This window comes from Sceloporus occidentalis, unplaced genomic scaffold (assembly GCF_023333645.1).
Source record: "Sceloporus occidentalis isolate IW3139 unplaced genomic scaffold, rSceOcc1.0.p SCAF_5, whole genome shotgun sequence".
Taxonomy (NCBI): Eukaryota; Metazoa; Chordata; class Lepidosauria; order Squamata; family Phrynosomatidae; genus Sceloporus; species Sceloporus occidentalis.
The window spans coordinates 170,892,887-170,919,255 of NW_028316985.1; the positions used below are offsets into that span (position 1 = coordinate 170,892,887).

A 26,369-nucleotide genomic window follows, 5' to 3' on the forward strand; every position below is an offset into this window, starting at 1 on the left:
ATGGGAGGAGGTCCGGAGGTGGTGGTGGTGGTGATGACACCATGAGTGGGTGACACCAAACCTAGTAACACTACTGCCTCTCCATCAGCTAGGTCTGCTTGGCATTGAAATATATATCTATATCTATATGGAACAACTTGCCGGAAGAGATCCGTCTCATTACATCATTAGAAGCCTTTAAGAAGGCATTAATGACGGATCTCTTCCAGCGGGCATATCCACCTGACCTGCTATAGTGAAGATTCCCACCCCTTTTAGATTATATGGAAAAACAGATGAATCAGATGTGATGTTTCCTCTACTGTAATATTGCAGGCCGACTAGCATTGACTAGTATTATATTGTACTGTATTTTATTGTGTATTGTGGTTATATGATGATGTTTTTAATGTGTTATGTATTTTGTAGACTGTATTGCTGATATTGATGGGATCCCGCCTCAATCCGCAGGGAGAGGCGAGAAATATTATTATTATTATTATTATTATTATTATTATTATTGCTATCTATCTATCTATGCAAAGTGACATGAGTCCACCCTCTTTGCTAGGTGATATCAGTAAGTGAAATCAATAGACCTGCCCCACCCCTCTTTATAGTAGGGATAGGGCCTTGGAGTTTAGGTGCTCTTGATTTTTTTAACAATAGCAGTTTCAGTTATGGTGGGAGCACAAATTACTTTTTGTCGATCTAAGAACTAATATATAGGCTGATTATGATATCCATGCTGACTATTCTCTGCATGGCCTGCATGGGAAGTATTGTGTGACCTGGGGATGTGATGGGCCATAGCATTACCTGAGTCCAAAAATCGTTTTGCATCCAAAACTGAGCAATGAAAGAAATTGAGTATCAGAAGTATCAGAAGCCCTTGGGTGACATGCTGTAGCATGGTTCTGAAGCCACCTGTTATATGCTACTTGTGTGGAAGGGAGTAAAATCATAGTTCTGGTCCCACTCTACACTTGAAACAAAATTTCCTATATATAAAATATTGTTGCATAAAAATATTATATCCTGGACAAAAAATGCTGTTTTCTGTACAAGTTTGCCACATGCAAATTTTGTGCAGCATAACTTCTGAATTATGGACATCAGAAACTGAAATCACAACATTATTGAGCCATAACATGCTAAATGGAATTGTGTGCCATGTGCCCAACTGCTCCACAGAGGGAACACAAGATGTGATTTCCACTCTCTGCAGATTTCAGCCTACCAAGGCCTTTGGAGATCTAAAACTAGGGGGTGCTGGAGAGAAGGGAAACAAATCAGTGTAATAGTTTTAGCAGTTTGGGTAGTTAGAAGGTTAGCCAGCTGAGGAAAGAAAGATAATTTGTTATTAAAGTTGCAATTACCTGGAAGTATGAGGGGCATTTAATGAATGAAGGAAATTAAGGTTTCTGTTAGTTAGGGAAGGGTGACAATTCTGAGAAGTAATTTAAGAATTTAAAGGAATAAATACCCTAAAGGTACCAGATTCTGTGTGATCTTGGAAACTAAGCAGGGAAAGCCCTAGTTAGTACTTGGATGAGAGACTGTCAAGGAATACAAGAAGCTATATTTCAGAAGAAAGAACTGGCAAAACCACCTCTGAGTAGTAGTAGTAGTAATCATAATAATAATAATAATAATAATAATAATAGTTTATGTATATTTTCTCACCTCTCCCAGATGGATCGAGGCGGGATTGCAGTCCGCTAAAATACATACATCAATACTTAAAATACATATAAAAAATAAAATTAAATTAATAACAATTAACAAAAGTTAAAAACTAACTTTTCATCAAGTAGCAATGCAGCAAAGTTATATAATGGTCAGAGGGTATTTCTTACATAAGGTCAGGTGGGTAAGCTCTCCGGAAGAGATCCATCTTAAGTGCCCTCTTAAACGCCTCCAAGGAGGTAATGAGACGGATCTCTTCAAGAAGACCATTCCACAATTTTGGAGAAGCTGCTATAAAGGCTTTCTGGGAGGTCGATATAAGCCTGGTTGATTGATGTTCTAACACATTCTTTCCAGTTATCCTAAGAGTGCAGAGCAGATTGTGTATGGAGAGGTGTTCTCACAGGTAACTCAGGCCCAAGTCATGGGGGGCTTTAAAGGTAATAACCACCACCTTGTATTGTGCCCAGAAGCTAATTGGCAGCCAGTAAAGAGATTTTAAAACAGGTTTGGTCAAACCTGGATGAACTGGTGACCAATCGGGCTGCTGCATTTTGAACCAATGGAAGCTTCCGAACTTGGTACAAGGGTAGCCCATGTAGAGCACATTACAGAAATCAAGACAAGAGATTACCAGTGCATGTACCACTGCTTCAAGGTACTTTTGGTCCAGGTAGGGATGCAGTTGGCATATCAACCGAAGTTGATACCAAGCACTCCTGGCCATCGCATCCACTTGAGATGACAACTGTAGCGATGAGTCCAGGAGTACCCCTAAACTGCGAACTTCGTCCTTTAGGGGACGTACAACCCTATCCAGGACTGGTTGACAAATCTCCTTCCCTGGACTTGGGGTATCTAATGTGAGTACCTCCGTTTTCTCTGAATTCAGCTTGAGTTTTCCCTCATCCAGCCCATTCAAAGTCAAAGCCACAAATGTGGAGGGCTAACTGTATTTCTTGCCTTAGAAAACCCTATGAAATTCACAAAGTTGCCATAGGTCAACAGGCAATTAGAAAGCACAAATACACGGGGGGGGGGGGGGGGAGAGGGAAAAAGAATTTAAATCTTATAAGCATCCGGGGAATGGATAAGAATATAGTTAGTAAGTTCATTGTGGTTCTACATAGTCAGAGAATGAAATTCAGAGTTGAAAGAAAGTTTAAGAACAGGGTCGGACTAATATAGTTCATGTTTTGTTGATGGATTGCAACTCTCAGCAGCCGTTGTCAACATAGCCAGTAGTAACTAGTAAGTTATGCAGGGGTGTGTGGTCAAAGAATATTGGGCAAAACAATTCCCACCTCTTGTTAAAAACAATACAACTATAATAGATAAAAGAAATATAGTGAGTCGGTTTAGTATTGTTGATGTTATATAGAAGCCTTGAAAGCAATACTTCAACTATTCTGTGTTTACCAATTGAATGAATCTACTTTTGTTATGGTATTTACTGGAATCTACCTACATACCACCAGAGACATGAAGACATACATATCTGTCCCTGTTTAAGAATCACTTTATTACCATTATGATAACCCAGAAAGTTCTGGGAGAAGCCTGATGATAGGGCAGCCCCAGGGTAGGAAATGGTAACCTGGAAGTCAGCTCTGTTACACTTTGTTCAATGACAGCTTGCACAGTTATGTCACCACTGCTTTTGTTTTTCATGGATACAATGAAAACATTTCCCAGCCATATGCCTCTCCAGATCAGTGAATATGCCATTGAGTTTCCACATGCAGAATAAAAATTCCCTGGTCTTCATGACATCCCAATTCATCCAAGGTAGCTGTCACTGTCAAGATTCATGATGCAGCAGGAGTATATGCAAAGGCCAAAGATGAAACAGTTGCTTCTCTAGCAGCACTGGTTGTCCCAGTACAGTCTAAAACACTGGATATTTGCTTTAAATATCAATCACAGTATTCCTTTTCATATTTTAACATCTTACAAAATTGGATGACTGGTAAATCACCCAAGAGAGACAAATGGAAGTCCACCTGTAGAGTTGAGAGAGAATTCTTTGTTTCTCCTATTCCCAAAATGGACTGTGTGTGGGGAGCTTATGATAGCCTTCGAAGAGCATCACTGGAAGCAGCTAATGAATTTTTTAAAACCAGAGAAAGAAATACTGAACTCTTTAAGCAAGCCTGCCTGGAAAAGCTTAAGAAGAATTATGTACTAATTTCAAATCCAGATTTTATTACCAGCATAATGTTTTATTCATGGGCAAGGCAATATAACAATTAGAAATAATTAGCATTTCTCCAGTATGTGTTGTCCAATATGGTAAAATACACACAAAAATTCACAATTAAATTCAGTATCTAAACTTTCAGATACATATCTTTGACACTGTAGCAAAAGTATTATGGTTCAATGTATAGCCTTTCAGAGATGTGTGTGTGTGTTGATATCTTATTTTCTTGCCTCTCATTTCCTCCTTCATGTTTCTTTTCATTTTCCTTTTAAGCAAAGCTTGTCAGATAAACCTAGGACAACGTTCAAGAAACTTTGCTTTTCATCTTTCTCCTTCTGCACCATTTTCAGTAATTCCCCATCTATATTGTGCTCTGGAAACCTACTTTAAATATAACTTTGCTCTTACAAATTTCATTTCCATCAGTCAGCCTGCAATTGCTGGAAATACAGTGTTCAGCACACTACTATAGTCTTCTGGTATAATTTTTCTCACATATAAATGTAATGATTGCTATGTTATCTTTTTGGAGATTACAAAATGTTGGCCTTATTGAATACTAGATGCCTTGTATACTACAGTAAATTCAACACAACAAAAGTCCCCTAGAGGAAAGCAAATATAAAATTCAGCAGCAGCAGCCTACACCCCTATACAGCCTGCTTATGTAGTAATTTAATAAAGTAAAATAAAAATTGCATTACATTAAAGTTTCCTTTAGTTTAGACTGAGTACAAGTCTTGCTCATCCCAGGTAATGAGGCAACGAGTTATGTGCCATTTGACCATATCTATTCCATTGTCTGGGAATTTTTGGTATGAATTTTTGCAAAACAAAAGGAAACAACTAAGCAAAAGGACACAACAAAAGGACACAATTAAACTCTGGAGGTTGTTCCTGGGAATGTGAAAGAGAAATCCTGGAGTTGATGAGATTTTAGTTGAGGCAGCCCATACAGAATTTTCCAAGCCCTGCAGGAGGCTTCACCTCCAGTGTAAAACAAAGACTAGGTAAAGGTAAAGGTAGTCCCTTGACATGAATATCTAGTCATAACCAACTGTAGGGGGTGGTGCTCATCTCTGTTACTAAGCTGGAGAGCTAATGTTGTCCAAAGATGGCTCCGGTGGTCATGTGGCTAGCATGACTGCACAGAACACTGTTACCTTCCCACTGAAGTGGTACCTATTTATCTACTTGCATTTGCTTTCGAACTGCTAGGTTGGCAGAAGCTGGGACTAGTGACAGGAACTCACCTTACCATGCAGCATTTGGGCCTCAAATTGCCAACCTTCCAATCTTCCAGTTGTCAGAATTGGGGCCTTAACCACTAAGCCACCACATCCCCCAAACCAAGGCTACCTCTGTGTTTTCTGCATTTCCCCCAAAATATCTATGTGCAAAATTGGTACCTTCTCCCTTTGTGAAGCTGAGCCTACATACACAACAAACACAATAAAGGACGCAAAGGTAACCAAGATATGAATAACCTATGCAATAATACTACTTTGTAACAGTCCATGCAGCTGTAATGGAATCACAATTTCAAGTTTTGCAAATGAGCAAATCTCATTTGCAAAATGTGAAAACTCTGCCACTGACAAAAGAAATATTTTTTTCTATCCTGAACAAAGATTTTAAAAATTGGTGTTCTCTCAATTAATACAAGAATGAACCAGGGTAGTGTTTACACTGATGGTTGCTACCACAAATGTAGCACTGGTCACCAACTTCTTTGAAAGAGGACTAGGCAAATTCAGAGACAAAGCTGTCAGTGATGATTACTTCCAGAGTCAGAGGTATCATGGAATACCATTTTCTGTGAACAGCAGCAGAAGTGAGCTATTTCCCTCATGTTCTAGTTAGGGAGTTATAAACATCTAGTTGGCCTCTGTAGGAAATTGGGTATTAGATCAGATATTCCTTTGGTTGGATCCAGCAGCACTCTTCCTATACAAATAACTTCAACAAGCCACATTCATGCTGTACACAACCTACTTTGACCTCATATACAGCAGATGCAGCAAATTATATTCTGTCTACGCGTGCTACGTTAGAAGACAAAACAATACTGGTACAAGAAATCCAACCCTACTTTATATGTCTGTTCTTCAGAGTCTCCTTTTCTCTTCCTGTGTCCCAGGAAAACCTGAACTTTTTCAGCTGCTTACCAAGGTGCTTCAATGAGAAGTTCACTAATAGTTGCAAACCTCCTAGAAACTCAGCTGACCCATCACTATTGATTTTCCCTTGCTATATGCAGCCATGTGCGGGTCTTGCAAGAGAATGTTCATTGTGTTCTAAGTCACACACCTTGTACTGTATTTTTGAAGAAAAAAGGAAAAATAATGAAAGCAGAAGACTAAAAAGTTAAAAAGAGGAGAGTGCATAGTATATGAATGTACGTGAGGTATATACATTAAAATAACCCACTTTTTCTGCATGCAAAGAAAGGAAGAAAAAATAAGTAAATATTTGCTGAATTCAGGCATAGCAATAAACCCTTTCCTATCACATGCATAAAGCAGTTCAGATATAAACCCACCGTACCCCAAGTCTAGCCCTAACCAGAGGCATCCAGAGGCTTCCTTATCAGTGGTGCTGTGAATCCAATCTGGGTTTTATTTCAGATTGCAAAGGACCTGCCCAAAGTGCTGAATTTATTTGGGGGCTAGATAACCTTGGATGCCTCCTTTAAAGTCTGCATTAAAATCCAGTATTGCTTCATTGCCCCATTGACATGAAGGCCTTTGGCTGTCCTGGACCCCGCTATTAGATAGAGAAAAATAGTTGTCCCTGGCAGCGAAAACTTGAAGTCAGCAACAAGATATTGAAAGAGAGATCCACGGATTACTTGTCCCACCAGCTGTTTTAGATGTATGTCCCATCAACCAGCGTTAATAAAAGATCCAGTTAGGTTTTATACACTGAAGGGGTGGAGAGCAATCTTCCTCATTTCCCTTCAGGAATGTAATCTCAAGGTTGTTGTGTTTGTAATCAGGGCCAGAAAGATGAAAGTGTTTCTTTTCAGAAGAGATGCTTGTAGCAGATACAGCTGAGAGATGTGCTATCACAATCACTATGGCTGTATCCATATATCTACATGTCATGTTCCCCATCTAAATGCTTAAGGCATGTTACATGAAGATGCTGGGCTCTGATTTGGTTTTGTATGTATAAAATCACCCCACCTCCAGCAATTTATTCCTTTAGACAAGTTAAACAAGATGGATTCAACTTCTCTCATTTTCATCCTGACAAAACTCGGGGACATTACTACGGCAATGAGGCTTCTCTCTTCGTATCCATCATCTAAAAGGCACAGCCTGTAGCTATATTTGTCTACCAGACTCAGCTGCTATTTTGGTCCTCCAGTGACATTTAAATAGAAATGCAATCACTGCCAACCACATGGCCAGGTTCACTAACTCCAAAGCCTCCATCGCTCCCTGTCTCGCTCTGCTTCAACTACTTTTCTTAGAGCAATTCCATAATCATGCCAATCCCAGAGAATGTAGGTATTTTCAGTTTTAGTTTTTAAAAATGTATACAGGCCATTTGATTCTCCAATGCTTGATGATTAACAACTGGATGTATGAATGGGCCATTCTGATTAGTATTGAATTTCAAATGTTGTAAATCAGGGATCAGAATAATGCTGTTGCTGAACTGCAGGTCCCAACATTCATAGCCAGCACAATCAATGATAATGAATAATGGGATCTGCAGTACAGTAACATTTGGAAGACTGCATGAACACCAACTCTGATAAAGAGCAACATGTAAGATTTATTGTAGAGTTTGATTCATTAAGACCTCATTCATGATTACAAATCTTTCTCTAATGTTACAGTTGTCTACTGATCATTATGCATGTGTGAACTAGCTGTCAAGAGATCTATTCCATTTGCACTACTGTGAGTATTGATAATCTTAGTCTGGTTGGCAGACAGCCTCACAAGATCCCTAGGATGATAAACTGTGTAAGTCTAATTTCTTTCAAATGTATATGTATGTATATTCTGATCATTTCAAACATTGAAAAATAAAACTTATCTCCTATAAAAGTATAGTTTTCAACAGTGTAAAATATCAACATTGACAATATATGATAAAATGAAGAGAGGGTTGGTTTTTTGTTTGTTTCAATTTCAGGAAAAATAAATATAGACAGAAAATAAATAGCTGACAATGCCAAGACAACAATAAAAAGGACAAGATATTACATAATTTCAATATAAATACATATGCATGATACAATATTATCATTAAATTAGTCCTGCAAAAACAGGTTTCATTTTCTAAATGTTTTTAACCTTCTTATGGCCTGGTATTTAACGCTGGTAAAATAAGCATATTCCAGCCTTCTAAATAGTACAGAAAGCGGTATCATAATGGCCTCCAGATTTTGTTGAACTAAAGTTTTCAGCACTCTTAGTGTAGCCAGTGGTGAGAACTGGTGGGAGCTCAGTACAACATTTTGAAGGCTGAAAATTCCCTCCCCAGAAGAGATAGTGCCCTTCAATTAGGAGTCTGCCCTCTTACAGCACATCAGATAGAGGACTGCTCTCTGAAAAATAGAATACAAGGCTGCCTTAGTTTGTGGATTATGTTCAACCCATTTACATTCTAGTTGTAACACTGCTGCCGCTGTTCATGGTCCTGAAATCCTGCCTCCCAGGAAGCTCCATGGAGATACTTTTTAAGTATTACGATACAGGAGAGGGTAAAGGAGACAGATTTGCTGAGAGACCATTTTGTTGCACAAGAGCCATACAGGAATAATGGCAAAAATGCAGTAAAACATATACATACCTCATAATTTGTATGATGAGTTTCAGTTTAAAATACTGAAATTTCCTATCCAGAGCTATCATCAACTCTAGAGACTGAGAAGGCTACAGGTCATCTGGTCTTCCCCACACAGGTCTTCTCCACTGTGGTGAGATGACTTGTATTTCTTCTTAAATTATAGTAATTACTTCAAAATATGCAATTTTGCATACACAATGGCATATGAAGGTTTTATGGTATCCTGTCCTCTTGTGTGCCAGTGTTCTTTTTTTTCTCAGTGACTGTATCAAACAAAATGTATTTGTACAGAGCATAACTATACTACAAACTCAGTCTAATTACATCAACTTAAAACCAGTCTTCTTCCCCATGACAATCCTGGGGATTTTAGTTCTCAAAGAAAGAATGTGAATGTTTAGGTGATAGTCTGGGAATGCTTTCCCCGAACTTCCATTCCCAGGGTGTTTTTATCAAGGTTGTAGTAAGCCATAATGAATATGTATACTTTGAGTGTATTTGTTTTAATGGGACTTAGAAGAGAGTATGCACACAGGCAAAAGCTTATTTTGTAGATGGAGGTTGCTCACAAAATGGAAGCTCTTGAAAATATATGTGCCCGAGTCTGGTGCATCCAGATAAGGTCTTGTAAATTAGTTTCACAAAACTACACATTATGAAGAAGCCCTGAATTCTGGTCTGTTACAGAGATGAAGCTAGTGAGAACAGAAAACTAGCTCAAAGCTTGATTTGATCACCACACAAGCTGTGAAATATGGCTTTCTTATTGGCACCATCAAATGGAGAACCAAATATACTAGGCTTTTTTTCCCTTTGAAAGTTTTATTACCAGTACCTATGGATTAGCACAAGCAGTCTGTTTGACTTTTCCTCTGTTTCCAATTCACCTATCTTTACCAGCTGCCAATCAGTATTTCCCAAATTCCACACCTCCTTCTTCTGCAGTTAAAGCAGACTCCCCTGGGTGTCCCTGTTAAGAGATAATAAGCTTTACCTTGTCTAATAAGCTTTCTGCCTGTTGATAAAGAATGGAAAAACTAAATGATGTATTCGATTTATTTATGAGTATATTTGCTCAATAGTTTTGTTCTATTTGAGAGAATGAACTCATGACATTTAAGAATGCAGTAAACTAAAGCCTACACTTTCAAAACCATTATTTTCTAATCTATGTGTGGGAAAGTCCCTAAAATGGAATTCTCTGGCTTTGCTTCACAAACAAAGATCCAGGAAGGACTCATCCCGCACTTTGTACAAGCGCGTTGATGACTAAAAAGGCCAATCTGGGATAAACAGGTCCGGTTGCAGAAAGCACAGCGGAAAGTCTCTTTTGGTGATGTTTCCGGGTTGCGGTTCTTTCTGCGTTGTCGTTTCTCTTCAAGACTCATTTGGTGTGAGCTTTCAAAAAAGGCTGCAGCATCGTGCATAGTGCATCTCCATGCCTCCTGATGCGAGGCCAGGGCAGACTATTGTTGGTGATCAATTTGGCCAAGCCTGAGATGTTGTTTCAGGGAGTCCTTGTATCTCTTCTTTGGGGTGCCCCTCTTACGCTGACCCATGGTGAGTTCACCGTAGAATACTATTCCCTTCACTATTTCCATAGCAATTTTGACCATCCAAGATAGAGATCAGTAGATATAGATATGACCAGCTCCCTTCCACTAGCAAGCTGTGATGTGACAAACAGATGCAAGGTGCTTTGCAGGTTCTTCCTGCAATTCCTCATTGGAACATGGTTCATTGGTAGGAGGGGGCTGCACATGCTATCCTTCAGTGATCTCCTTGCCAACACTACAGAACTCCATCCCTCAGTGTGGTTGTCTGGAGTGGGATTCTGGGACTGGATTGGGTGACACATCATAGCCACAATATTGTGGACATATGTCTGATTATTATTATTATTTTTTTGGGGGGGGGGATACTTCAATGCAGGGGAGACTTTGTTTTAAAAGAGAATTATATTTCTTAGACGCTCCAAAGAGCATGATTCTCCTTTTTCAGTGATTTATTTTCTTTGGAAGGGTGTTTTCAGACCTTAAGACGCCCCAAAATTAGATGGGACCAGATGTACTCCAAAGGTCATGAATTGTCCATTCTTGGTTTCATTGGAAGACCAAGGCACTTTTATCCTCAGTCCTTGCTTGATCATGTCCTATATGGGCTTTGCATTGCTCACAGCTGTTACATGTTAGTTCAACCTTTTGACTGAACAATCCACCACAACTTGAAAATCCCTTTCCTAGTCAGCTCTTATTAGCTCAGATTCCATCAGTAGTATCTTTGAAGCTATAATGTGGATGGGACCAGGCCAAGAAATAGCGCAGTTTGAGGTGAACTACAAAATGGTACCCCCTTCCCTTTCCTACATACAGAAACTGGCTGATATCCCAGTTGATTCCCCCCCTCCCCAATACAGAAGGTCTGGCTTTGAGTTTTGAGACATCCATCATTTTTAGCTAGAAATGTTTTTGATCTTAGAACTAATCATATATTGTTTTTCACCATTCATGTTAATAGTAAACATGCAATTGAAGTGTATTGTATAAGATGAGGCCAGTAGCCATTTCCATTGACAGTACTGACCATCTAGAATGGTCTTTGAGTAGTATAGCAAATGTACAGCCATCCAGATGTTGTTGGGCTGCAACTCCCAGTAGCCCCATTTACCATAGATAATGGGAAGGAATGCTAGGAGCTGCAGCTCAAAAACTACTAAAAGGTCACACAGGCCAAACCCTTGATCCAGAAACAGTAATAACTGTTATCCTGTTAACGTAAACTGAAACCACTGGAGAAGGGATCTAAACTACACTGGCACTGTGTTGTAGTCAACAGTTTATTACTCCCACCCCAACACTGCAGTCCCAATCCTGATAAATCTGCCCCTTCACTTGTAGCTGCTGTTTATTAAAGAAAATAAAGGAAGCATGTGATTACCAAATATGTGTTTAATGGAATACATAGATTGTCTTATTAAACTCAGTCTTATTAAAACTCAGTTTGTACCACAGCTTCTTGTAATACTTCAGTTGCACAAAAGAGACAGCATCTGCAATTGGCCCTGCGAGTAGCCTGGATTTTTTTCAAGTTGATGGGGATTTTTTTATCTTCTTAATGTGCTTGGAGGAAATATTCAGTTAAGTTCAGCTTTATGAACATAGCAACAAGATCTTCCATAATGCCTGGACCTTGCTCTGTAAAACTATCAAGTGTTTTCAAGCTCATGATTGCCATAACTGTTCAAACAAATGTAGCTACTCAACATTACAAAGAGCAAGAAAAAGCTCAAGCAATTTCCGGCTCCATCACCAAAATATGAACTTATATGTTATCTTTTCCCATAGCCATCTTCATCTCCCAGGTTCACTAAAGGTTTTCTCATAGAATAAGCAAGTGCAGTTTATGGACAGCATGCACCCTCCTTAATTCCATTTTGAGTCTCCATAGGTCTACCCTAGCATTCTTTTAAGCTGAAAATGTCTCTCACATCCCATATGACACATGTGGGACAATTTTGCCATGTCCTCATGCTGCTTTAGACCCCAGAAGATAGGCCTTTTCTGAAACAGAAAGTACACTGGAGAGGTCAACATTTATGAAGTCATGTAAGTAGCATTTCTAAAGGGAGCTTCCAGTAGTCCTTTAAAAAGCCCTAAAATGTGGCAAAATTGCCACCTACAAGATATGAGGCCTTTCTGAGGGGTTTTTCCCTATTTTTTTTAAACCACACAAAGTGGAGGTGTTGGAGATTGTATCTGGAGAAGGGGTCTCTCAAGGTCCTGTGGAAGTCCACCTTATCCCCCAACCACTGGCAATTGCTCACACCTGTTGTGAGGGACAGTATGTAGTCAGAATTAATACTAAGGTAAATCTGAATCCCTCACTTCTAACCATTCTAGAAGAGTAATTGCATTATATTAGGTCTATAATTAACTTAATAGATTATGTTTCGGGTCCTTTTCAATGTGTGTTGACAGTAAGCTGGCTTGGTACCCTGGCAATAGCACAAACATGGAGAAGGATGAAGCTGTGATGAACCACGTCTTCTTCCTTAACACCATCAAGGCCCAGGGTTTTGTATGTTCACTTCTTTTAACTCTAGGCTGTGTATTTAGTCATAGTTGAGGTGAATTAAGATGGTTCCCTCTATTTTTTTTTATGAGATGTTCTTCATCTTTAACAAGCAGGCAAGCAGGTAGGTAGAACATGGTTCTCCTGTCGTTGCCAGGGTAGGACTATCTCTAAGATTTCTTCCCTTGCCCCTGAGAACCAGACAAGAAGGGACAGGACCTGAGACATGGAAACCCTATTCCTCTCCATCTTGGGGGAAACTGAATTTGGCCAGGCAAAATGAGGAGGACTTCACTTTAGTATGTTATTTAGTATGAATTTTTACCAAAATTCAGAATGCAAAATACTTGGGATTGTGGAAAAACTGAATATTATACAAAGCAAAACTGGGAGATGCCCCCATCTTTACTGTAATGTGGTGGTTACAATGATTAGCTAGAACTAGAAAACCCAGTTTTCAATGCCTGCTCAGTCACAGAACTTTACTGGTTTACCTTGGAACAGTCACTATCTCTCAAACTAGCTCACTTCACAGGGTTGCAGTGAGGACAAACTAGGCAGAAAGCCATGTAGAATGTGTTGTTCTTGAATGCTTTGGATGAAAAATGGAATGTTAATGTAATTAATCCATAAATGTAAATAGTTGGGTTTCCTGTGCCAGGACTGACCAGAGGCTTCACACTATGTGTCAGTCACAGAGCCAAAATAGTTTATTCCTTTCAGACTCAGCACATACTATCCCTTGAAGCTTACTAGGCTAAGCTTCCATCTTGACCCTCAGTAGGGATCCTTAAAACATAATTAAGATAATGTGTCTGCTTTTTGTACCATGGAAAGGCCAGATCAGAGCCGTGGCATGCGGTTGCCATGGCTCTGATCTGGCTCTAAAAGGGGGCAGTCTGCACAGCCCCATAGACTTTTAAAAAAGCTCTTAAAAGTCTTTCTGCTCCTTTCAAACATCAGTACCTGCCTTCATCTATTGCTGCTTCATGATGCTTCCTGCCTTCATCTATTGCTGCCTCATGACACTTCACCCTGCTTCAGGGTGATCTTGCAAATTACTTGCTTCTGGCAAAGCCGACATCAGTCATCCACTTAAATGGACTTTATGTAGTCAATCTTTGGAGTTTATCAGAAGGGAAATTGGCAGTCTGAACGTAATCATGGGGTTTAACGTTATTGCGTGATAACCCACTACACGCAAATTCGGGCAATGGGAAGTCAGTCCAAAAGCAATCATGGGGTTTCACGTTATTGCGTGATAGACTGCCACACGCAAATTCAGGCAATGGCATGCTATTTTTGGGCAATGGGGAGCCAGTTCGAATGCAATGATCATTCATGTAATTTCGCCAAACTAGTGACTTTATGTGAATGCATTCTGGCCCCACTTACTTTTCATTCAAAATTAAGAGAAATTCCTCCGGTGTGATAAACTCTTCTCAGTAACCAGCTTCTTCAGCCTCACATAACAAGAATTAAAGGTAGGTGTGACATGTAAGAAAACTAGAAGCAGTGTCCTTAATCCTGTAAACCATGGTGGTCTAACATAGATAAATTGCAGAAACTGACCAGAGGATGTTTGAAATGGACCACAAATTGCTTTCTAAATAATAATCTGGTTTGGGATCAATAGACTTTTTGTTTAGTTCACCTTGACTAATTGTTAATAGTGATAGTGACAGATTTTTAGAATGGAGAGGTCTGAAAACTAATTTGTTCAGGTTTGAAGAACACTGAGCCATTATGAACTGGGTCCAGACTCTCCTCAAAGTCTGAGCTTGACTCATAACTGCTTTCCAAGTACCAAATCACTGATATTCACTTTCCCCATTTCTTAGGGGATACGGTAGTGAACATCCTTGCCTTTAAGGTCTGGATGCACATATGAGGTTATCAACACTATAGATCATGGGAAATCCACTTTGTATGGCTTCCTGGCTCAGTTCATTGAGCTGACAGGCATTTAAACTACATTTTCCAGTCCCCAGTGCAAGAAAGGCAAGGCTCCTGTTATCAGCCATGGCCACTTTCTCCCTCCTTTGGACATTTTTGTTTGGGGCTGTTGCACCCTGTTTTACCATTCTGAACATGAAAATAATACTTGGCAAACAAAAACAACACTGAAAGTTTCCACAAAATCATGGAAAGGCTGATCTAGTTCCAAGTGACAATGGGTAGAGAGGAAAAGAAAGATGGCTTTCTTTTCACAATTTGGAATTTTACAAAAGTAAAAGCCTGACTCTTGCTTTTATTCTGTTGCCTTCTTCTGCAAAAGCCCCGACCCTCTGGAATACGCTGCCCACTGAGCTCCGCTCGGCCACCTCCCTGGCCCAGTTCAGAAAGGAGCTGAAAACCTTCCTGTTCCAATCAGCATTCCCCAATACAAGTTCAGCTAGTCCCCCTCACTGACAGCAAGGGTAGCTGGCTTAAGGGGTTTTAATATTGGTTTTAATAGTTGTATTGTACTTGCATTGTTTGTTTTGATATGCAGCTGATATTGTATTGTTTTATCCTGTTGTTCACCGCCCTGATCATGGGAAGGGCGGTATACAAATAAAATTTTTATTATTTATTTATTATTAATAAGGGAGACGAAGGGCCTCTTCTTCCTTTCATGGAGAACTTAGAGGAATGGTACCTTTCCCTTCTCATTGACCTTTTTCAGGAGATGTCAGCAGTAGTATGGAGGTAGTCTTGGGACTTTTTGCAAAAAGACCAAAGTAGAAGAAAGATACAATATCTCCTCCCCTTCTCTTTGTTTTAGAGAACTGAAAGGGTAATCTCTCCTCCTTCCTGGTTAGCTTTTATGCAAGGTATGAAGAGTGATCTACTGCTTGAACTTTCTGCAAAAGCCCAGCAGAATGGCAAGCACTGCTCTGCAGTCTTGCAAATTCTCTCTAAAGCTGAAGTTGGTAAAAGAAACCAACATGTGTGGGCCTTTGGTTAGTAACATTTATTCTTCATTCGTTGAGAGAGCCCTTTTCTCCAACCTGGCCTTTCAAAGGTGTTGAATTAAAATTCCTATTATGCTTAGCCAGTGTGTCCTATGGGGATGGTGGGCAGTTTAGTGAGTTTGATAAGTACAACACTGGGAAAGGTGACAAGTGAGTGACACAATACAGTATCAATTGTCCTTATTCCTCCAGTATCCCAGTCCAAAGAAACTGAAACATCTCTCTCTCTCTCTCTCTGTGTGTGTGTGTGTGTGTGAGAGAGAGAGAGAGAGAGAGAGAGAGACCAAATCATTAACTATAGTCAGCCCCAATAGCCACAGATTCAACCATTCATGGTTTGAAAATATTCACACACACACACACCAAAAAACCCAAAACCAAACCTTAATTTTGAGATGTGTGTGTGTGTCATTTTACTATATCATTGCATACAATGAGACTTGAGCATCCATGGATTTTAGCTCCATGGGGAACCATGGGCCATCCTAATTGGAGGATTATGGGAGTTGTAGTAAAAAAAACCACAACAATCCCTATTCCAAACACAACTGCCATCAGCTTAAGAAAAGAAAAGCAGCCACACATTGGCATTCAAAGATTGTCATCTGCAAATTCCTCAGCGCAAGTAATGATGTTTGCCAAAACAAAATGACACAAAGATCAGCACATGTTTGGTCATTATGAATCCGTGGGGTAGGAGAGTTATTTTCGTGAAGGGTCTATCTTGGTTAAGCCACAGCCAATCGGAAGAGCTAAGCACACAATCCAGATTTATGATAGTTTATCAAGAAAAATTCCTTGTGGACTGTGGCCTATGTGATCTGTCTGACTCTCAATCTCTCTCTTGCACTGGGCTACAACTTGACACAAGGTAACTAGGCTGCATGGGAAAGCACTCAACAGGATTGTTCACCCATTATGGTTCAGTTAGTTTCTGCTCCGGTGGAGCATTGCTTGGCTTGAAACAAGAAAAGTCTTGACGGGAACGTGCCAGTACTCTCCCTTGAACAATGTTCCAACAGCTGCATTAGAGGGACTCAGTAGCTGCAAGTATCACTTTTTCCATCACTGCAGGACAGGAAAAACATCACAGTGGCTGGTTTGAAGCTAGTATAAATGGCTTGAAACAGAGTTTGGAAAAATTCCTTTTGGGGGCTATAAGATCCACAGTCTATGGGAATTCCAAGCTTTGGTTTGAAATACCTGGCAAAAAGATGTGTAGACATCATCAGATTATCTTTCTTTATGCATAAGGCTCAATCAGTCTGAATACTTTAGTGCAACTACTATATAAAATATTAGTCTAATGAAAGAATACTTTCTTCCTTATTATTCACTTTAATTGCAGAGATCAACAATGATGACTCAAACATTTAAATAGCATCTCCTGTCATGTGTGGAGATCTCATCAGCCAATCAATGAAACTTAGTTCAGAAGACATCATACACTTTGCATGGAAAAGATCCAAGGTTCAGTCTGCTAGATCTGTAGGCTGTCAAAGACTCCATATAGGTGGATTTTTATGTTCTCCATAATACTGAAAGAATCCTGGGTAAATGGTCCAAAGCACACTGCATAAATAATCCAGTTTGAGACAGCTTTAACTTCCCTGGCTCAGAGCTAGGGCATCCTGGGAATTGTAATTTGTTCTGCCACCAGAGCTCTCTGGCAGAGAAGCTTAAATGTCTCTCAAAACTACAGTTCCCAGAATTAACTAGCATGGAGCCAGGGCAGTTAAAGCAGTCTCAAACTGGATTATTTCTGCAGTGTGTTTTGGACCAGTGTCTCTAAGACAGGAAAAAAATAACAACTGTGGTGCTTTCCAGCCTGGATACATGCTAGGGTTGCCTCGGGGTGTCCTTTTACAGTTTTGCTGCTTCCCCAAGGCCTGGAGAAGTGGCGGCTTGGGGCCTCTGGGGCTGCCGCTGCAGATGCTCAGGCCCCGATCCAGCGGGGAAAGGGGAGGGTGCAGGCCGCCTCAAAGGGGTGGTCTGTATCCCGCCTAAGTTAACATCTCCATGGGGTGTGAAATAAAAAAAAAATTGTCCAAACAGAGAGGAGAGTTCCAAACTTGACAGAAAGATGATGTATAAACATAAACAAGATTTATTACGAAAAATGTACACTGAGTTTGTATTTGTTTCTTTTAACAAGTGGGTCTGATCCAGCCAAAACAGATTCTATTCCATTCTCATTTATTTCCATGGGGGTGGGGTTAAATACATTAAATCAATGACAGTTAAACTTATTTTGACTGGACTATGTCCAGCTTTTGAAGTGCTCCACCAAAATGCTAATGAACATTTTAAAAGGTCTACAGATGTTGGTTTTTTTAAATGCTTCTCAAGTAATTTTAATCACTTCTGAAAATGGACAGAGTGCATTTAGGTCACTGAATAGCAGCTAAGTTATCATATGACATTCCCAGGGTAGGGCAGGATTTTTCATGAAATTTCCCCACAGATAAAAAGCAACTATGAATGAAAGCCTTTACAAAGTTTTCACATGTACATATTTACAAACTAAATTTCCATTCTGTTAAAAGTTTTGGTAACATATTATGTACTGAGAATGTAGCAGCCTAAGGCAGCCTAAATATGTTTGCATGAAATCTTTTAATATTCTGCTTTGCCTAGACGTATTTTAGTAGCTAATAGTGCAATCCTACGCACACTTACCAGAAAGTAAATCTTCCTGAACTCTGAATATAGTTCAGAATCAACACCCACAAGGTAAACTAACAAGCATAATGAGAAGTTGGGAGGCAAAGAATGCAAATTCACTGTGTTGCCACTGTATGTCTTTCATTTTGTTGGAAAAGAGCTTGCAAAGGATTCATATCTGGCTGCTGGGGAAATGGAGTTTGTGCTTGATCCCACCTCAAGAAGACTTTTTTGCTTCATCTAAAACCTGCATAATCTTTTCCTATGCATATGAAAACACAAATCTCATCAAAGTACTTTGAGGTCAACATCAACGGACAGCTACATATCACTAAACCAGGAGACTTCTGTTGAATCATACACAAATGGTGCAGTTGGCTGAAATGCCACCTAATCCCAGCTTAATTAAGGCACTGTTGTTGACTCCTGTTGTGCTGAGGGAGTGAAGAGTCTAGGACAAGCAATGCATGGAAGAAAATAGCAGGCAGCGTGGCTAATCTCAAAGACTTTGGAGCTTTTGAGCTGCATAAATCAGAGGGACTTTTTGAATAGCCTCAAAAACACAATATCATTGCCATTCCACTCACAGCATTTTGAGTTCTTCCTACAGCATACAGATCATTAAGGAAACTTCGAAGCAATCAAGTAATGTGAGCCTGATGAAATTATTCAATCAATGTATTGGCTCAAGGAAATGGCATAAAGCAGAACTGCATCATTTCAGTATATCTTCCCCAGTAACCCCCCCCCCCCCAATGCCTCCCCTCCCTCACAAAATCCTTTTTTCTTCTGTCTGCATGCTAAAATTACAGGGGAGCTGACTTTTTTTTCAGCATGTTCATAAGCATGCTCAGTGTAGACAAGAGGAAGACCAAACTGCCTGCTTCCATCTATAATATTCAACTCAGCAGAAATACATGAACTGCTAGAAGAGTCCTCTCAAGGCATGTACTAAAATAGTGAGAGCATGCATTAATCAGAGGAGGGTGTGAATCTGGTCTAGAAAGGATAATTTGGTTTAAGACAAGCCCCTAATATATTAACCAAAGATCTTGGCATCCTCTCCTATTGTGGTTGACTAAGAGGGTGTTTGTTCATATAGGTAAGCATTGTTAAAAGGCAAGCTTTGAGATACATTTATAAATGAAAGTACACTAGCTGCAGCAGAGCATACCAATTTTACTAAGGGAATGAGCAAGAGAGACATAGTGCTATTAGTCAATTCCCAACTTACTTTTCCATGCCATACACATGCGCTCTCTCGCTCTCTCTCTCTCTCTTGGTGATGCGCCTCCTTTTGCAGAAACAACCAGTCTCCCCCCACCCACACTAGAGCTGAAATGGGCTATAATAGCTTCTGTTTCTTTTCTTTTTCTCCAGGATGTTTTAATTTGCCTTTTCTTTCCTGCTTTATAAGAGACTCATTCAGAAATAGTGCAATCTGTTCACTGATTTGGATTCTTTATCTAAAGAAAAGTTCTCTCCTGGAAATTAAAAATGAACTGAAATGGCTTTTCATTCTCCTTGTTTGAATATGCTTTCTGAAGGGTAGTTTTATGAAAGACACACAAGCATACCAAAGCCAAAACTGTCTCAGACAACATTTTCAGAGTTGGGAGAATAGGGAGAGACTTCTTTAGACTTTTGAAAAAAAATTGCTGCGTTTAGCTGATGACCCAGTTTTACATGAAATTGTTGCTTATTTCAGCCTACTTATCTGCCATATGCTGAAGGGGGGGGGGGCAGAGAGCTCGGGATGACAATTATCAATTTGCCAGATTCATGTAATATAAAGCCATCTATAAAAGAGCTAATCCCCTTGTCAAATGTACTAATTGTTTTTCAAAGTGAAATTGCCTGAGAAACAGAACAATTTGGTTCTCCTCCCTCCCCCTTCCACCGCTTCCCTTTTATGTTTGCTAGATGCCCATATCTACTCTCACTGCTGCATATATTTTTTTAAAAAAACATAAATAAATTGCATAATGCTGTATTTGCCTGTTATAAATAATTAAGCCGGGCATCCAGTAAACATAAACACCAATTAATGTGAAGAGAGGCAGGGAAGGAACTCTTTGATGTGAAACCACAGTGCAACAGTGCATGCAACTGTTTGCTTAGTGAAAAGGGACAACAAGAGTCTCTCTGCTCTGGGAGTCCCCTTCCCTTCACAAACAAACTATTCATTAGTGAAAAATCATTGTTGAAATGCACAGGAACTCATCCCAGTTCTTTAACTCCTAAGAGAAGCCCCCAGGTTTTATTTGGTTGTAACAAAGCACACCCCTGTCTCTCAAAACTCTCATTGCCACAGGCATTTTTGTGTTTAACTGAAGAAAGAAATCAGGCACTGTCTACACAAGGAAGGCTAATGTGATGCTAACCTATATTCATTGCCTAGCAAAGAACTGAAAGAAGTATGTTCAAAGGGCTCTTGTTAACACCTTTGACACTGTCTGAAACAGAAAAGTTGGTAGCATGAGCTTTCGTAGACTTGAGTCTACTTCCTCAGATGCTTCGGGTAGAATGGAAAGTCCAAGGCCATGCATCTGAGGAGGTAGGCTCAAATCTATGAAAGCTCATGCTACCAACTTTTCCCCATTAGTCTCAAAGATGCTACAAGATCCCTTTGCACACTGGCTCTCCAGACTAACATGGTTATGTCTTTGAATTCATTAAGCAAAGGGATCTTGTAGCAGCACCTTTGAGATTAACTGAAAGAGGTGCATGGAGAGGAAGTAGGCTTGAGTCTACAAAAGCTACCAGTTTCTTTCTTTGTTAATTGAGACGAAGGTCCTTTGAGACTAAAGTCCAAAACACACTGGAGAAACATTCCAGTTTGAGACTGTTTTAACTGCCCTGGCTCAATGCTAGGGAATTCTGGGAACTGTAGTTTTGTGAGACTTGTAGCCTTCTCTATCAGAGAGCTCTGGTGCCACAATAAACCACAATTCCCAGGTTTCCGTAGCATTGAGCCTGGGCAGTTAAAGAGATCCCAGACTGGATTATTCCCGCAGTGTGTTTTGCACCTAACTGAAAGAGATGCATCTGAGGAAGTAGGCTCAAGTCTACAAAAATCATGCTACCAGCTGCTTCCTTTCAGTTAGTCTCAAAGCTGCTACAAGATCCTTTTGCATACAGATTTTCCAGACTAACATGGCTATGTCTTTGAATTCTTCTATCAACCAAATCAACAAAAAGTGTATGGGAGGGTGTCATTGGAACAGCCCTGTTGATGGAGGACAGAAACTCCAGACAAAGGTATCAACTCCTGAGGAACTGAGCCTTGAGGGGGTGACTTAAGTTTGTAACTGCTGTTTGCCATTGCCACTTCTCTCCTCCTTTCCCCATTCCCTCTGTCCACCTTCAGGGATGACCTTGCTCCTCTTCTCTGAAATATGGCATTACAATCAGACATGCTGACCAAGGCTATGCTGTTTCTTCAAGTCCAAAGAAGGCCCAGTGGTCACCAAGTTGGTAGAATTCAAAGCCTTAGCCAGGGTTAAGTCTGGAAAATCAGTATGCAAAGGGATCTTGGAGCACCTTTAAGACAAAATGAAAAACTGAAAGAGAGAAGTTAGTAGGCTGGGCTTTGGTAGACTTGAGCCAACTTCCTCAGAGGAAGTACTGTATTTGCTCATGTAGAAGTCTAGAAATTTTAGTCAAAAAAGTAATCCCAAAAACCTGAGTTGACTTATCCAGAGATCAATGTAAGTACCATACTCCAAAAAAAAAAAAAAAAAAAAAAAACCTGAACCAGCCTCTGATGAAAGGTAAGAGGTGATTCTGGTCTTGGAAGCACTGATTCCTCTCTGTTCTCTCATCCATCCAGCCTTTCATGTGAACACAAACAGTGATGTCTGCTTGAATTTTGTAAGTTATTTGGCATCGCTTCCATTCACTTCATTCTTTACATCCCCCTAAGTTTTACCCTCGACTTATCCATGGGTCATATCGAAAGCCATAATTTTGGGCCCCAAAATATGTCCTCAAGTTATACATGAGGTCAAACTTATATACGGGTAGGCTCAAGTCTACCAAAGCTCAGCCTACCAACTTCTTTCTTAGTCTTAAAGGTGCTACCAGATGTCCCCAGTAACCAAGCTGGCAACTGGGAAGGTGGGAAAATGTGGGCCCTGAGGGGAATGTCATCCAGTCAAGGGGTCTTCCCTCAGCACAAAATGCTTGGGAAAAAGGAGGGTATGGAAAGAAAAGAGACTTTAAATCCCCTCATAAGTGATAGCACCCAGTGGTTGGTCTCTTAACCCTCTTCCTTCCTCTCTAGCTGGTCAATAGAGGGATGAAGAGATTCTCCACTCATTTTCATCAGTGGCTGCATCCACACTGGAGAAATAACCCAGTTTGGCACCGCTTTAACTGCCCTAGCTCAAGGCTATGGAATTCTGGGAGTTGGCGTTTGTTGTGGGGCCCAGAGCGGAGCCTTGAGCCAGGACAGTTAAAGCCGTGCCAAACCGGGTTATTTCTCCAGCGTGGATGCAGCCTCAAAATAAAAGCTTGGAAACCCATAAGCCTTTTCTCTCTCTCTCTGCCGGCGCGTGTGCTGCTTGCAAAACAGAAGGAGAAACACAACACAGAGAGAGAAACGCTACACACCACACACGCTTCCTTTGGCTAAGCCAAATAGTCCCCTCACCCCGCATCTTTTCACTACTATAGGAATAAATAGCTCCATGCTTAATTCCTCCGATAGCGAATGTGAGGCGAGCTCTGGCTTTAAACTCGGGAAAGGAAAAACGGAGTGAGGAGAAGGAGAAGGAGGAGTGTAATATTCATTTATTATTTCCTGGCAGGGCTCCAGAAGCTGGAGAGAAGCCAAGGAGCCTCTCTTCACTTCTCTGTCGGTTTTACACGAACAGACACACACACACACACACACACACTCCCGCCGCCACGGGTTTTATCTCTCTCTCTCTCTCTCTCTCTCTCTCTCTCTCTCTCTCTCTGCGTTTCTTTCCGTGGGGTTTGGTTGGCAAAACGTGGACTCCCGGCTGGGGCCGCCTTTCCTCTCCATCTGCTTCAATGCCCATATTGCTTCGGGGCAATAACGGGTCGGGGATACGAAAAGGCGGGTGGGAGAGAAACGACTCTTTATTTCTTGATTATAAGTATCCTATCTCTTTGCATCCTGCGGTACCTTCCTCCCCTTCGCTGCAAAACTGGGACTCAAAAGCGGCTTACCCAGTTTCAACGACCAGTAAGCAATTAAAAACCTACACAAAGTGATGCGTGAAGGTATTTCTATGCTCCCAAAACACACTGCAGAAATAATCCACTTCTAACTGCCCTGGCTCGGTGCTAGGGACTCCTGGGAATTGTAGTTTTGTCAGCCTTGTCAGACAGCTCCGGGTGCCACGATACCCTCCCGTTCTTAGGATTACCTTAGCAGTGAGCCAAGGCAGTTAAAGCAGTCTCAAAGTGGATTATTTCTCCAGGGATCCATGGGATTGATGTCCTTCCTTTCTCCTAAAATGGGGGTTCCAGGCAGAGGCCAGCCTCCTTGCGGGAAGCGCGGGGAGAGAAGGGAGGAGGAGAGTGGTTCCCCCCCCCCCGCCTTTTCTTTTTAAAACTGCTTTCTTCTTCCTTCCTTCCTTCCTTCCTTTCTTCCCTCAGGCAGAAGGGACAGCAACGCTGCGGTTCTCCTCTTCTCAGCCCCCTTCGAAACTCGGTGGGCTCCCTAGGTGTTACATCTCCCTCAGGGGGATGCGTAGTTTTCCCTGAGGGGAAGGAAGCTATTAGCAGGAGACAGACTCACTGGAGAAAATAACCCGGTTTGGCACCGCTTTAGGCCGTCTGGCTGAAGGCTATGGAATTCTGGGAGTTGGAGTTTGCTGCGGGGCCCACAACAAACTCCAACTCCCAGAATTCTATAGCCTTCAGCCAGACAACTTAAAGCCGTGCCAAACCGGGTTATCTCTGCCTGAGGATAGGAAGGAAGGAAAAAGTGGTTTGGTGGGGGAAAACAATATACCAAATTGCCTCAGGGAAGGGAAAGAGGGAGAGAGAAAGCGGTTTTTAAAGAAAAAGAGAAGGAAAAAATCCACCACAGTTTTCCCGCCTGAGGATAGGAAGGAGGGAGAAAGCGGTGCGAAAGGAATTTATTTATCCCTCTCCTTTGGGCAGAAACGAAAAAGCCCTCACGTTGCCAAACCACCTGTTCCTCCAAAGCTGGGGGAAGGGAAGGGGAGGGAAGGGAAGGAGAGAGGGGTAACAACATCGGTCGTGTGAATGCGAGGAGGCGCGTGTGCGCCGGCGTTTCTCTTCACGGGTGGGAAAAAAGGGGGGGCTTTCCCTGCCAGGCTCTTCCAGCAACAACAGCAGCGGCGGCGGCGGTAGTGGGAAGCCCCAGGCGAAAGAGGGAAAGAGAGGCTGGTGAGGGAATTGTGGGAGAGAGAGAGAGAGAGCCGGCGTGTGTGTTTATCATCGTTTCCCTTCCACGGCTTGGCAGCAAAAGCGACGACGGAAGCCCCCCCCCCCCCCAACCCTCTCCCTGTCACACTTTTCCAGCCCCGCATCCTCATCCATGTCACAATATGAATGAGGAGGATAAGGAATGGCCCGCCTGGCAAGGCAGGGCTTGCTTCCAGATTAAATCTGAGGGAGGCTGCAAAAATAAAAATTAAAACAAAACAAAAGGGGGGGGGGGGAAGGAGAGAGAAAGACACACCAAAGTCGCCATCTGCAGCAGCAGCAGCAGGAGCAGCATCACCCCCCCCCCCCAAAGCAAGAAGCCCCTCTCTTACCGATATGAATGATGGAATCCGCCCAGGTTCGAGTCCACCAGAGGGACACCAGCAAAGCGAAGGGGAAAACTTCCATCTCCTGCGCTTGGGGCCAAGAAGGGGAGGAAGGTGCTGGGAGAAGGGGCGAGATGCAGGCTAGAGCCTTCTTCTTTTTCCGGAGAGTTTGGAGTTGTTGGAGGCACGGCGAAATGTAATCCCGGGTGAGCTCTTCCCTTTCCACAAGATGGAAAAGAAAAGGAGGAGGGGGTGATGGTGGGGCTGCCCAGAGGGAGACGATCTGGAGCAGCGAGGAGCCCGGCGTCACTTCGGAGGGCAGCCGGGCATCGGCGGAGTTGCGGGGAGACGCTGCAGCAAAGCCATCCAGGGCTGAACGGGAAAAGCCCCCTCTCCAGCCCCCTCTCCGGAGAAAAGGCAAGCGGGCAGCGGAGCAGCCCCGGCCGCCGGCCTCCTCTTCACACCATCCTGAGGCTTCTTCAGATCAGAGATAGATGTTAAAAGACAAATCAAGGCTTCTTTTCAGTCGCGGTCAGGAAGGAGGCATACGCGCAGAGAGAGGAAAAACACAGCACCACACACACACACACACACACACACAGAAAATCCGGATGATTCTGTATGGTTTCCCTCCAGCGACGATCCGCAGCTGGCCAGGTCCTCCAAAATTAATAATAAAAAAGGCAACTTGCCACCTGCACAACCTTCCTTCCTGTGCCAACCCCGGCCCCAGCTCAATAAATAATAATAATAATAATAATAATAATAATAATAGGGCTCTCTGTGGGCGGGAAGGGGATCCCCGCGAAGTCTTTGCGTCTCTGGGGGAGAGCACCCGCCGTCTCCAAGCTCTCCCCGCCCCCAGCACCCAAATATATATATATATATTAAATGATAAAAGAGAAAAACCACGCAGGCGCGGGCATCCGAAACCCCTCAAACCACCCCAAAGTGAACTTCAAAGCTGGGGATGCAGAACTGGAAAAGAGGAGGGGGGTGCGTTGGGGGGAGGCAGGCAGGCTCTTCGCCTCGCTTTCCAGAGAAGATGATGATGAACAAGGAGCTTGGGGGGGGGGGGGCAGATCGGGATGGAACCGCGATCGCCTCGCTTTTCCTCTTCCCTCTCCCTCCGGCGTCTCCTTTGGGGTACACCCCCCTTCTGTACGATCCTCCAAGGAGGGGGGGAGAAAGAGAGAGAATCCAGTCTCCTCCGAGGAGTCAGTCTCCCGGGGCGATGGAGAA

General features: G+C 41.9%; 1 protein-coding gene across 2 annotated transcripts in view; it reads right to left on the reverse strand.

The window, feature by feature from the left end:
• The window catches only part of GRID2 (glutamate ionotropic receptor delta type subunit 2), a 1,094,955-nt gene extending 1,069,344 nt beyond the window's left edge, over positions 1–25,611 (reverse strand). The window contains exon 1 of one of the 2 annotated variants that reach the window (XM_089526112.1): positions 25,134–25,611. In XM_089526112.1, coding sequence (XP_089382238.1) covers positions 25,134–25,209 — 76 coding nt within the window. In that variant the 5' untranslated portion in view covers positions 25,210–25,611. The remainder of the gene's footprint in view (positions 1–25,133) is intronic. The other variant, XM_089526113.1, reaches the window with a different exon arrangement.
• Positions 25,612–26,369: the final 758 nt, after the last annotated feature.